The 13929-nt window shown below is 39.0% G+C and overlaps 1 protein-coding gene across 11 annotated transcripts in view; it reads right to left on the reverse strand.

The window, feature by feature from the left end:
* Positions 1-671: 671 nt before the first annotated feature.
* Positions 672-13929, reverse strand: part of Cacnb4 (calcium voltage-gated channel auxiliary subunit beta 4) — a 305695-nt gene continuing 292437 nt past the window's right edge. For 10 of the 11 annotated variants that reach the window (XM_004870022.4, XM_087209998.1, XM_021248409.2 and 7 more), the window contains 2 exons: positions 4437-4622; positions 1775-2243 (listed from right to left, as the gene is read on the reverse strand). In XM_004870022.4, coding sequence (XP_004870079.1) covers positions 1983-2243; positions 4437-4622 — 447 coding nt within the window. In that variant the 3' untranslated portion in view covers positions 1775-1982. Of the gene's footprint in view, positions 2244-4436; positions 4623-13929 lie in introns of all 11 variants that reach the window. The other variant, XM_004870023.4, reaches the window with a different exon arrangement.

The following is a 13929-nucleotide window of genomic DNA, read 5'->3' on the forward strand; positions in this document are numbered from 1 at the left end:
CACATATTAACTTTTAAAATTTACTGAGCCCATGTTTAATTGTATCAAATGTTTGAGATGACTTATAGAATTATAGGTATTCTCATTTTCAGCTAAAGATTCATAAGGGGGTACATACAGTCAACATGAGGGGAGGCATGTGATGAAGGTCCAAGATATGTATAAGTAATCAATAATTGAAATTTATTTTCTTGATCAGGAAAATAATTGAACTAGTGCATTCTTCAAGAACTTAGATATTAAAAAACTTGGGGAAAAAGAAGATAGTATGAAATTAATTAATCAAGGGTTTTTTGGTGGGGATGGAACCCAGGGCCTACAAATATGCTTAAAAAGCACTCTACAACTGAGCTACACCTCAGCCTGAAAATTAATTGTTCTCGTTTTCAAAAATTGGCTTCATGAGATGCAGAAAAAGACTTTTATGCCTGGTCCTACTAGGGTTTTAGAAAATGCATGCATTGTGGAATTTTAGAAACAAAGATCTTTCATAAATACATTTTATATTTTATAAAAGGGTCATTTGAATAATTTCTTGGATTATAGTGAATCTAAGGCGTCCCTGATAATATAAGACAGAGGCCATCAATTCATAATTATAGTCATTGGAAAAACTGAACTATTGGTAAGTGATGAGCAGTGTCCATAGAGATATAAGTCAGCTCCATCTCCAAAATCTTCATAATTTTTCATTAAGAATGCTGTAATTTTAGTGAACAAATATCTTCTGAATCTAGGACTTTATTTTTTTTTTTTTTTACTGCAAGCTTTTAAATTCATCATTTGTTTGAACTTTTCCCGTTAGTCATTTTGTAAAAAACAACTTTTAACACCTAATTTGAATGTGTCCATGGAAAATAAAAATTCTTAGCATAATTTTAAAAAAATTATTGATAGTCTAGAAATGTTCAGATATTCAAAGACAGAGAGTGAAGCAATGGAAAGATACTCAGCTGTGCTGGCAGGAAATACTGACTCCGTGTGTTTAGTGGATAGAAGAGAGAGGTTTAGCTGTGCACTCAGAGGATCTGTACAACATCCTTGCTATCTGACTTCACATCCCTGGATGTGTGCAGTTGTGCTCATATTGATTAAAGAAGAAACACACATCTTATTTTCCATTTCTTATAACCAGCTTTTCTTGGCCTTCTCATTACTATTCTCTCTTACAACTGAAAGTTTTTGAAAATTTTTTTCTACTTTCCTTTTCTTTTTTTACAACTTCAAACATGCTAACAGTAGTGACTGAACAGAAAGCAAAACATTTTGAATACAACAGCTGTGCCAGGAAAGAAATAAAAATATTAAAATCCGAGGAGACTATATAATTTCTACATTAAAATCTGAGATTTTTTTTTGGCACTATCAATACATTTGGTAAGTTTGAAAAGCCATTCTGGCAACACTTACATATATTAAAATGTTTATACATCTAACTTTAAGTGTAAATTTAGCTTCCAGCAAATAAATACCATACCTGGTTTTGGCTTCTAGTTGTATTTTAATTTTCTTATTAATTGTGTTGTTTTCCAATTTTTCAATGGATTCCAACATGCTCAAGTAGACTTTCTAGTCAATTCACCCAAATTCCAACAGGAATTGGTTTATAAATTGGTTCCAACTGGAACTGGTCATTTGGAATTTCCAGCATGGGAAATTATTTTATATGTGCCTTGATAAGTACCCTAGATTACAAATTGATGTGTCTAGATCTATGAAGAAAACAAAAGGTACTGTTATCATGTAAATGTTGCACTTAAAAATATCTCTATGATTGGGCATCTAATATCCATCTAGATTCAAGGGCATAATGTACTTCTTTTTTTTTTTTTTTTGCCCTACTTAGCATCAAATGACAGCAGCCCATAAACACAGTAAATACTGTGCTGTGCTTCTGCCAAGTTAAAAGGACTGGTTTATCCTAGCAGTGCTATGGCAAACAGCCAACAGATGAATATTTTTTGTTTTTTGTTTTGGCAGCCTCAAAGCCTGTGTCGGGAGTCATGGCTGCATCCCCCAGGCGAGCCTCTGTTCCTGTGGGGTTTGTAAGTGTCCTGGTATGAGTCAGGGTAATCTTCTTCCACAAGAGGGTAATGATCTCGGCTATGCTGGGAACTTGAGGACAAGCGGTTCCTACTCTTCCGAGCCCTCTCATTGTGGTAATTCTCATCAGAGGTCATGAGACTTCGTCTTTCAATTGGAGAGTTCTCTGTGGAGTGGTTGCTGTGCCTCATTCGCTGACTCTAAAAATACCAGATAGTTCATTGATTAAATAATGTCAGCTTCATTCATCTAAACATGTAAATGTATGTACAATAATAGGATCTGTACAATGAGATGCTAAATATATGCCTTAGGAAAGCGTTTTCATGCACAAATGGTCTCCTCAAAATATCTCTGGTCTTAGATATTTGGGATACAACATGCAAAGTTCCCACACTGTTTATACTTTATGAATTTAATTACATAGTGCTGCATGACTATGTTTCTCATTAAAATATGGACTTGAAAGTTGACTCTTACATGGAACTTAGTATATTTAGGAAGAATAAGTAATTCCATTTCTATTGTAAAATTGAGTATTATTTTACTATTGGGAAATAAGGCTCAGAATAGCATCTATTATTTTATTCCTCTCTTAAACTGATAAAATCTTTCTCCTTCTAAAGCCACACAACTTCACCCTGATCTAGCTGAATGTTCCTTATACCTTTTTCAAGTATTTTAATTATTTGTGCTACCCTTAAAATAATGCATTTGTTTCTATAAGCCACATAAAAGTCTCTCAGCAACATTGTTTTCAAAGAAGTAAATGGTACTTATGAAGCTAACTGATGCCTTTATAAGTCTTTGTTTCAATTGAAATGTCCTGCAAAAATAATCTTCAGATATAAACCAAGTTTGACTAACATTAACTGAAATCAATATCTTAAGATACTTACTCAGAAAGTGTTATCCAACATTTTTTCTCACTATGGGAAACATGTATCTGCATTTGTCTACTGGCTTAAGTGGGGCATCTGAGTTAAAGAACAGGATCCTGATGAAATCATGGGCCCAGACACATCTTCTGCAAAGTACATTCAGCTTTGCACAGAAGAAAAACTCATCCAATGGATCACAGACTGTGCCATTAACCTCAGCCAGGTGTCTATCAATTTAGTGCCTATGGTTACTGGGAGAAGTAGGCCACAGGATAAAGGGCACATTAACTCGTTAGTGAAACTGGGAGAACTAGGTAGATGTCTCAGGGCTGACGAGTCAAGAGTATTGCATTCATAAATGAGGCACATTTCATCTCCTCCTACATCACAGAAACTTACTGCTTCATGGATTCATTCCTTACCCGACTATGTACAATTCAGAGCCAACCCAAATTAGTCAACAGAAATGCTTTACTCAGATCAGCACTCAGGAAGGAACGCAAAGCAAGAAAATGTCCTGGTGCATATACACATACAGTACACTCATACATTCCCTATATTCATTTTTAGCCTCAAAAGCAATTTATGTTTTTTGTGAGCTCTTCTGCTTACAAAAATGCAATTTTGGAGCAGAGTAATACAGTTCTAATGGCATTTCAGAGAGTGCCATTTATCTCAGAGTTAACGCCACATGATCTACAATTATGGCTATCATTATAAACCACTGAAACAAAGTTAGTAAGGACATAAGAGGGCTCAGCTGACTACATGCTCTTCAGTCAGCTGAGGGTCTGGCCACATTCCAGCAGCTGCTTGATAAGTGATAAATAATAATTAATGCAAAAGGCAAAGATTATTTAGTGTCTTATTGCCTCTGGCTCCCTATATCTAGTTCTGAGTGCAGCACCACAGCAGCAGAAGAGAGAAATTCTGGATCCTGGGCAGTCTCCAGGTTCCCTAAAGACATTCACCATAGCCACTGACCAAGGTGGGTCCCTGGACACCACCTCCCACCCCGAAAACTCAGGGATCTGTCATTGTTTCCAAACAGAGAAGTTCTCCTCATGTTCACATTCTGTCTTGTGGAAAGGAGATGGCAGGCCCAGAAGCCTGTGAGGCAGGGATAGTTCAGGACAGTCAAAAGGCTTATCTCTTCCCAAGTGTCTCACTAGCTGGCCACAGTACCTGATATTTACATGATTATATAATCCTTAAGAAGTGCCATGCAGAAGTCATGGACAGTTGTACCGAGTAGGCATTAAGTCTACCAGGGATTAGTTTATTTAAGTAAAATCCATTATAAATTCACAGACAGCAAAATTTTCCAGCAAGGCTCACTCTCTGGGTAGCTTTCTCTAGAACAAATCATAATGAGGTAATTGTTTAAATTTTTAATAAACATAATGGGTCCCATCTTCAGACTAAGGACAACTATAGTCTTCAATTTAATCAACATTCTTATAGAATCTTAAAAGTAAGGTTGTAAAAACATGAGTGAAAAGGTGACAATACCTGTAACCCAGAAATTGCAGTGGGATATGGTGAGAGTGCAGTGGAGCCCAAGTTCCTCCCTAGCAGCGGGGTCATGGGGGTGCTGCTGGTGGTGTGCGTGGCACGCCAGTATGCCTCAAGGTACTCTCCCAGATGTTCACACGCATCCTCGAGCTGATTCTCGTCCAGTATAACATCAAACATTTCCTGAAGATGACAAGAAAATTCATTATACTTCCAGTTTCAGTTTTAGGTGATGAAACTTAAAATTTCACGTAAGGCAGATAACAGCATTTCTCATATCTATGTAGCACTTAACATCAAATTTGAAGGGCTAACTGGGTACGTTCTAAAGCTAAAGTCCATTGAAGAGTTATAGTTATTCATGTCCAAATGTGAATATTTACATAAAAATAACCTGGTTAAAAGTTTGGATCTTTCATTATTTAGAAAGAAAAAGATGACGTAAATGTGAACACTAAATAGGTAAACGTGTTAAATAGGTAAAATATAGTGAAAACTTATGTACTCACATTTTTGTCTATATATCACTAAAGAGTAGAATTCTTCTCATTTGAGAATATCAGAGAAGAAAGTTCAGGTCACAATGTTCTGGGCAACAACCTTACCATTGGAATAAACATTGTAATGTTGAAGAGAGTAACATTTACTTAGATAATTCTAAGAATGTGAGAATGACATTATCAAACTCATGATAAAACATGAAGGAAAGAAAGTTTAAGATCCATACTAGAAAGCCACATTACAGTGATTGGTGCTACCATAAGATTGTGAAATGGTTCAAAAAGAATGGGGGTGTTTAATTGAGGAAGGAGTATTTGGTATCTGTGTTTCTGTCAGCAAGGACTTTGTTCAGCACCTGTCCTGTAATCAGGAAGTTGTTCTTGAGCCCTAAAGGGAGCAAAGCGGCCCTTCTGCTATAGCAGTGGGACTTCGGAACACAGACAGGATATACCCAAGACAAGATATTCCTGGGAAGGACAGTCAGAAAAATGTGGCATCTCAAAAGAGAAGAGCTATTCCACAGTTAGCACTCCCCATTAAAGCAGGTGAATGGTTATGGATCATTAAGTGGCTAGATTCAAATGCCTTCTCTCTCCCATTATCCACGTGCTTTTATGAGCTCATTTTACCAAACTAAGAATTTCCCAGTAGTGATTCAAATACATGGTTACTGTTATCATCAGTGTCATTGCTGGATTAAAGATTAAATGGCAACTAGAAGACACAGAGTTGGTGGTACCTAAGCTGATTCATTCTCTTCAGTGCTTAGAAGCAGAAGTCACCATGGAAACTCTCCCCCAACATTTACTATTCATCTATTTTTGGCCCTGGGGATTGAACCTAAGAACTCAAGCATGCCAGGCACACGCTCTGCCTTAGAACTACACTTTCAGTCTTACCCTTTAAATCTTTCATTGCATCAATCTTTTTTTTTAGTACCGGGGATCGAACTCGGGTCCTTGTGCTTGCGCAGCAGGCAGTGAAACCACTGAGCTAAATCCCCGGCCCTGCATCAATCTTTACTGACATTTTGGACCCTAAATTGGAAAGCAGTTTGAAGGTCTTTGGAACAAGACTAGGAAAATAATAAGTGACTTCAGTCCAAACTGACTCATGTTTGAGAAAACTCAGCCAATTCAATTTATGTAGAAAAATGCCACCCCCTCCCAAACGTTTATTAGCAAAATGCCTGGTATTTTAAAGTATTTTATTCATTCATTTTATTATTTTATTTTATTATTTTATTCATTCATTTTATTATTATTTTATCAATTTATTCACTTATTCGGTATTTATTTTGTGCAGGGCACTGTGGGTATGAGGCAAAAAACCCCTCACTCATCCTATGCCCAAGCAGCACACAATTTGGTAGGAGAGAAAAGTACTAAAATCCATAATAATCCATGTTACATCAGGATCTCATTCAGAATTAAGACAGACCAAACCAGCTAACATTTGGAGCTGTCATCCAGCACTGCTGCAGCTTACAGTTCTGAATTTAGAAGAAGGCCCAGAGAGGCTTGTGAAAATTGAACTCATAAAGAAGGGGAAATTATGAGTAAGTCAAAGAATTCCATCTGTAGAGGAAAGAAAATAAAACAGATAGAAGAGAAGCAGAGCCAAAATGGAAGAGCAAAAACCATATGGGCCATGAGAAAAAAAAAAAGAGCTAGTTCCTAGAGCATCAGTCAATTCATATCCTTACCCTAAGTCCTCTTTTTCCCACTGAGGTAACCCAAGAGAGTTTCTTGTCACTTGTCACCAAAAGGCTCTTTCCTTAATATAAACTTTCAGCAGTCACAAAGATAGTCTAAGAACTTTCCATAATGCTCTGACACAAATAGGGGCATTGCAGTACTGACTTGAGCAGGGCAGGAATGGCTACATCCCTTAAAACTTCCACAGACATAGATGAAACAGAAAGAAAAAAAGAGGAAACCAGGCAGCACTAAACAAAGGACTCCTCTCAGCTTCTGCAAGGCTCCAACTTTTCACACAAAATTCTAGACCATATGTGATTTAAAGCCTGTTGTTTATATTATTTTATTTGTTCATTATAAAATTAGATCACATAGGTCTCAATTGTATAATGTGAGTTTGGTTAATTCCAAATACATCATTTTCTTGCTTTTCTAAAGCCCAAGTTAAAGAACTTCAGGGATTCCTGGACAGAAAAATTCCTGACAATGACAGCCAGGATTACAGAGACCAAAGAAGGCATAACTGGAAAAGCAGCACCCACTGCAGAATACTGCTTGTGTAAGGATTCTATCTACTTGGCTATTCTACAAGTTATATTGTCACCACTGTAGATGCAACTAAATACATTTAATTACAAGGAATTTTAATAAAGTGCTTCTCTTTGCCATTATGTAAAATCTGTATACATCAGCACAAGGCTGTTTGCTTTAAGCCTGATTATTACTTGCAAACTACGCTTTTGCACTGCTAAAAGACAGCTATATATGATGGGAGATGATTTGAAACTGCTTTTAGGCTTTCAATAGCACAGAGAAAGCAAATTTCCACTTCTGAATGAGTACTGACATATGCACCTTATTTTCAACAAGGAAGAATTTCACAGACTGTGTATCTGTGACAATTTTTCTGTTTAAAAAATAACACAGCTGAATACATCCAGAGTGCTGGAAAGTCAGGATAAGGGGAATTTAAGAAATCATACAGCAAATTGAATGCAAAGCAACCCAATAAATTATGAAACTAGGTTTGCTAATTTTTTATAATTTAAAAGTTCATATGTAATCAGCTTCTTGCTATGTAATCGATGGGGCCCATAGCCTGGGACAGGGAGACAGAGCTTCTTGATCACAAAAGTCGCAGGCGGTGAACAGTGATACCAAGCCCTTCGTGGAGCAGTTTTCAAAGCACTGCCACAGAGGACACCTCTGACATTCTAGGAAGGGGTAGGCTATTCTGCTGAAGAAGGCGGAAATGGCATGCTTGCCAAAGTAAACACGGAGTGAACAGAGGAATCAAAATAAACCGTCAAAAATTCAGGCACAGGGCTGGGGATTTAGCTCAGCGGTTCCGGCAACTGCCTTGCAAGTGCAAGGTCCTGTGTTCAATCCCCAGTACAAAAAAAAGAAAAAATTCGGGCACAGTAGGGCCCCTTTTCTGGGCTAGCTCTTTCAGGAAAATTAAAAACTAAAATATGGTATTAAACAAGCCAGAGTGAAAACATGCCCTAGTTCATCCAGGGGTCCAGTGATCTACACCAGTGGTGAAGAAAGGGAAGGAAGGAAAGACTGAAGCTGCTAATAAGAAAATGAAGAAGATTTATGAAATCTTTCAGAAGAAATTTATAAGTATTCGACTATCTGCCCTGCTCTCCATGCACAGAGTAAGGTGTGACAATATTTCCTAGGGAAGCCACTTGAGTCAAGATGGCCAGCCATCCTGGTTTGCTGGGGACTGCGTGTTTCTGGGGACTTTCAGTGCTAGAATGTGAAAATCCTGAGCAAATTTTACTATTCAGTAAAATAAAGTGGCACAATGTCACAACATGCAATGCTAATTATAAAACAGCCAACCAACATTTCCTTCATGTCAAAACTGCATTCTTTATACATATTTTTTTTTACAAAATGTGTTAGTTTACTAACTCTACTTCTGTCATACATTGGCAACCTCTTTAATATCTAGAGACTAGATATTATAAAATTAGGACTCATGGGGCCAGTATATACACTACATATACAGCATAGCAAAGTTAAGTGAAATGCAGGTAACATAAGAGCAATGTCAGCTGAAATTTTCTACCATACACTTAACAAAACACCCTTCACAATTTCTTCCATCCCACCTTCTTCAAGCCAGTGACCAAGTACAGAAAGCATACTGTTCAGAGGTGGTTTAACGGTTCTATTTGCAAACATAGTATTTCCTATCTGTTTATAAAAGCTATCTACAAAGTGTTATTCTTCTACCACTACTTTTAAATGTATCAAGCTCTTCTACATATCTAGGACTAGATTTTTCATATAAGAAATTGTCTGCTATTGTACGGCACTGATAAAATTACACATATGGTAATGGTTATAATCTGAGGTATCTTCTACATATGACAATTTTGGCTTCACTTCTTTCTCTCTGCTTTCAGCCTAGTGGACAAGTACAGGACTATGTCATGTTAGAGGTGGCTGAATCCAAAATTCATTTACAGAGGACAAGCTTTTCTGTGTATTTCAACACAGGTGTACAAAATGTGCTAACTTTACTACTTTGTCATACACTGGCAACGTCTGTAACATTTAGGGACTAGATGTTGCAAAATTTGGACTTGTCTGTTACATACACTATATACACAGCAAAACAAAACCCACAAAACAGACAGAAAAATTATGTCTCAAAATGTCCAAGTACAAATGCACTAACATAATACCTTTGCAATTGCTTCCCTCCTACCTCCTCCAAACCACTGAACAAGTACAGACAGGACCATACTGCTCAAGAGGTGGTTTAATCATTCCATTCCCATCAACATTTCATATGAACTTTAGCAAGATATTTACAAAGTGATATTTTACTACCTCTACATTTAACATACGTTGGGCACTTACAAACATCTAGATAAGACTAGATGTTTCAAGTAAGGACTCAATTTGTCCATTATATATACACAGCAGTCTTGATTAAACTGCATACATGTAACAATAGTTGAAAGTGTCTTGAAAATATGAGCATTTTAGCCTACAACCCTTCCTTTCTCCACTAGCCTAGTGGGTTAAAATGCTCAAATTTTCAGAAGACAATCTTTCCTGGAATTTTAATGCAAAATGTACAAAATTTGTTAGTTTACTAACTTTACCTTTATCAAAACTGGCAACCTCTTTAACATCTAGCAAGACTAGATGTTGTATAAGGTCTCACTTAACTTTTACAGACCCTACATACACAGCAAAGTAAAAACGCACAGACACAAGGGGCGATAGTAACTTGCCTTGTTATAAGTGCGCTAGCACAGCGCTGTGCATTTCCTTCTCTTGCGAGAACCAGCACATAAACAATGTGTACTACTCAAGAGGGGGTTTGCCTACTCCCCCCACAAAATAACACTTCATGTGAGTTCTAACAAAAAGAAATTTACAAAATGTGTTATTTTACTACGACTACTTTTTAACATGTATCAGGCACTTGAGAATCATCTCAAAAGACCAGATGGTTCAATAAAGTACTTAGCATTGTCAGTTATATATATACTAATGAGGACTACAATGCACACACAAAACAAGGGTTACAATACAAACAACGTCTTCTCCGTGTAACCAGTCTGGTACTGGACATTCTTCTCTTCTGCCTTCTCCGAGTCCTCTAACTCACAGAGCAAATGCAGACAAGAATCGCTCCCAGTGTCGCTTCTCCAGGTGGTCTGCCCAGCTTCATTTCAAAGTCACTTTCAGAAAACGTTTCTTTTCTGTCATTTTTTAAAAATAAATGGGCGTTTCCAAGACGTGTGGGTTTTTAAACTTCTTTATCACAGGTCGGCAACTTCTTTACATCCATATTGTCCGTATGCAGCGAGTTTTCTTTTAAAAGGCCGGGGGAATGTTGAGAGCAGCCTTTTCATATTATATACACAGGCCTTCTGAAAACGGCCAGGAAATCTTCCCAAAGGTGGTGGGCATTTCCAATTAGCCAAAGGTGGAATGCTACTTTAAGTTTCTCTCTTTGGCAAGTGCCCATGGCCCGCCAGCCTTTCCACCCGTCCTCGGCCTGAGCTCCCTCACCTTCCAGGGCGGGTGAGGCCTTTTTTTGTGGTACGGGGGATCGAACTCGGGTGCGGGTGAGGCCTTTACTCGTCCTCGTCTCAAGGAGGTGCGGTCTCTTCCACAACTGGAACACAGCGGTCACCTCGGGACCCGGATCTGCGCAGCTCTAGGGCCAGAAGGGGCCGAGCTTTCGGACCCGCCGTCTCCGGCCCTTGATGTAACCCACTCTGCGGCGGTCCGGAGGCCGCCATTCTTCCCACCACGCCTCGCTCCAGCCGCTGCAAGGCGCCACGTCCTCGACTGCTGGAGGGGGCTTTGCCTAGGCCAGCAAGGCTGGACCCGGAGACCCTCGGTCTGAGGGGTTCTGGCTCCGAGGCCACCGCCGCCGTCAGGTCATCGAAGTGGAGTGGGGGAGCGGTTCGCCTGTTCTGCAAAGCCTGGGCCCAGCCAGTGGGCAGCCACAGCGAGGATGGAAGAGGCTGCAGGGCAGAGGCGCGGCCCATCCTCGGGCCCCCGGGTCCCCCACTGCCATCGGCGGGAGGACCTGGAGGAGCCTGGGGAAGCAGGCGGCGCTCTGCTTCTCACTGCGCTCTGCCCGAACTGACTGCATTCTTTCTATTATTAAAGCCTTTGCGGCTTTGAGTACTTAACTCATTGGTCGACTTAGGACATTTTCTAAGTTTAAAGATTTTTAAAAAAGATTTAGGAGGTCTTGGGGGATAAAGTAAAGTTGACCAGTACTGCAGGGTTCTAACAGCCCCAAGTAGTTTCCATCTTAATGAGCTAAACACGAAAGGGTTTTCACCACTAATTGGTAGCAATAACACAGAGGCAAAGAACACAGTGACTTTTTTGTTTGTTTGTTTGTTTTTTGAGACAGGGTCTCCCTTTGTAGTTCAGGCTAGTCTTGAACTCACACTATGTAGCCCAGGATGTCCTCGAACTTTCGGTGATCCTCCTGCCTCAGCCTTCCCAGTAGTGGGATTACAGGTGTGCACCACACCCGTACCTGTGACAATTGTGCTGTGACAATCTGTGCTGTAGTAATTTTGATTCTTTCTAGTTCTTATTTGTGACATTCATTATGAGCCTAAACATGTTTTTCCCCTCTATGTCCTTCTGTCCTATTTTATCCTTCAAAGATTGTAACAACATCTGCCAGTTTACTGTCTGCAGAAAATGCACCCAGTTCATATCAGTCCAATTGGTTACATCATGGGACTTGTGGAAATGAACTGTCTTGAACTCTAAAAATAGGCCAAGTGCATGAAATGCATGAAATCTCTGGAAAAGTTGTAGTTCCCTTTGGACTGACAAAACTGGATCTCACATGGAGTTGTTTCCTGAAGGAAATACTTCATATGAAATCGATTATGCTTCTTTTCAAATTTGTTTCCTTTATATTACTAGTTTCTCTTAGCTCATTGAAAAGAAAGTTTTATTTGATTATCTCTCTTTTTTATATAAAAGTCTTTTTTGTCTCTGACTTGTACTCTGAGTAACATTTGGGCCATTCTTTTAAGATTAGGATACACAGTGTACTAACTATTATTATTCTCTATTTTGTTATGAAATTTTAGTTTTTCATAGAAAGAGAAGAGTGCTTTTTATATTTTCTTAACTAATATCTACATGTATTGCATTAAAATAAAAATAAAGAAAAAAACCAGTATTGGGAGTTAAACTATGGATATGAAGGGACTCTATGATAATGAATGCACCAATAGGGACAGTACTTCAAATAGTGAGCCCACATGGTTCTAAATAATTTAAATAAAATTACTGGAAAAGCGCAGTGGAAAATCACTGCCATGAAAAGAATACAATCAAAGATACTGGGCACTGTCGTTTCTTCATTCCCTTCAGAGCTCATATGCTTAATAGAATAAATCTGAGTCTATGCAGCACTGGAAAATAAAGCAGGATAGAAGAGAACTATGGCTACTGTAATGTTAGAGGTTTGGAAGAATGCAGAGGAGATGAGTTCCCTTCTTGCAGAGAGAAATCAATGTCATTTTACACACACACAAAGCCATTACACAGCTCAGAGAGCTACAGGGTCAGTTTTTGGTAACATAAGCCAGCTTGTAACTAAATAGGATTAAAGGATTACATTTCATTTATATATTCAACTGTCTGTCTATCTGCTTTTCTCACTGTGCATTACACAGCTCTCATTACCATAGTGCTGGGGCAATTTGAACTTGGCCTTCTTAAAACATACTTCTCAAATTTTCTGAAAAGAAAGAGCACCGCTACATGGGAGAAGCCAAATGAAATCTAAAAATGAGATACACAGATGTATACTAGTAAAACAAAATCCGGCTGGTCATATTAAAAAAGTGTAAGAGATGGGCTTGTGGGCCCTAGTCCTATAGGCTTTTCTGACTCTATCTCACTAGCCCATGCTCCTAATCTACCATGCCATATTAGAAGCGGCTACAAATTCTTTGACACTCCCTACACTGAGATGGAGGGTTACAGCCCCTCTTCTTCAATCTGGGAAGCCTCTGTAGCAATTTGGATGAATCAAATATTGTGGAAATGATTCTATACTGGTATCTAAGACCTGGCCTTAGGAGATTGGAGCCCTTGTTCTTGGAGCCCTGGGAGCTCTGCTATGAGAAGCCCTGTGAGAGAAATCCCCATGGAAAGAGCCTGAGACAACTGGGAGAGGAAGAGGAGCTGACTCTAGCCTAGCAGCCATCCCTGCTGAGGCACTTGGTCAGCTGCCAGCTCGACACTACCATGTGGCCACTGTATGAAGTTGCTATGTTGTAGAGTAATTTATTGCACAGTAATAGACAACCAAAACTCACCCTAGAGTAAGAATGGCAACTTCTTTATGCTAGCTAAATCAGGCCTGCTTCCTGCTTTGACAAAGTTTGATTGGAAAACAGCTACTCCCATTTATTTGTATATTGTCGATGGCTACTCAAAGGCAGAGTTGAGTAGTTTTGCAAAGAAGACAGTATGGCCACAATACCTAAAATATTTATTATCTGGCCCTATACTAACCTCCCTCTTAGAACCCTCTCCTAGAGAAAGCCTTTCTCACGGAAGCTGTGAGTCCCTTGCCAGGGGACTATGTAATCACCAACCTATTGCCATTCACCATCTAGAGTCTCACTAGACCAGGAGACAGAGATGTTGGGTTGACTTTGGCCAAGGCACATAACCTTTGGAAAGCCAGTTCAACTCTCTTGGTCTCAGTTCACTCATTTGTAAAATGAGGAGATGGGACTGGATCAGTCTTTCCC

Source organism: Heterocephalus glaber, unplaced genomic scaffold (genome assembly GCF_053883595.1).
Source record: "Heterocephalus glaber isolate CG9 unplaced genomic scaffold, H.glaber_assembly_v1.0 deba00001097, whole genome shotgun sequence".
NCBI lineage: Eukaryota > Metazoa > Chordata > Mammalia > Rodentia > Bathyergidae > Heterocephalus > Heterocephalus glaber.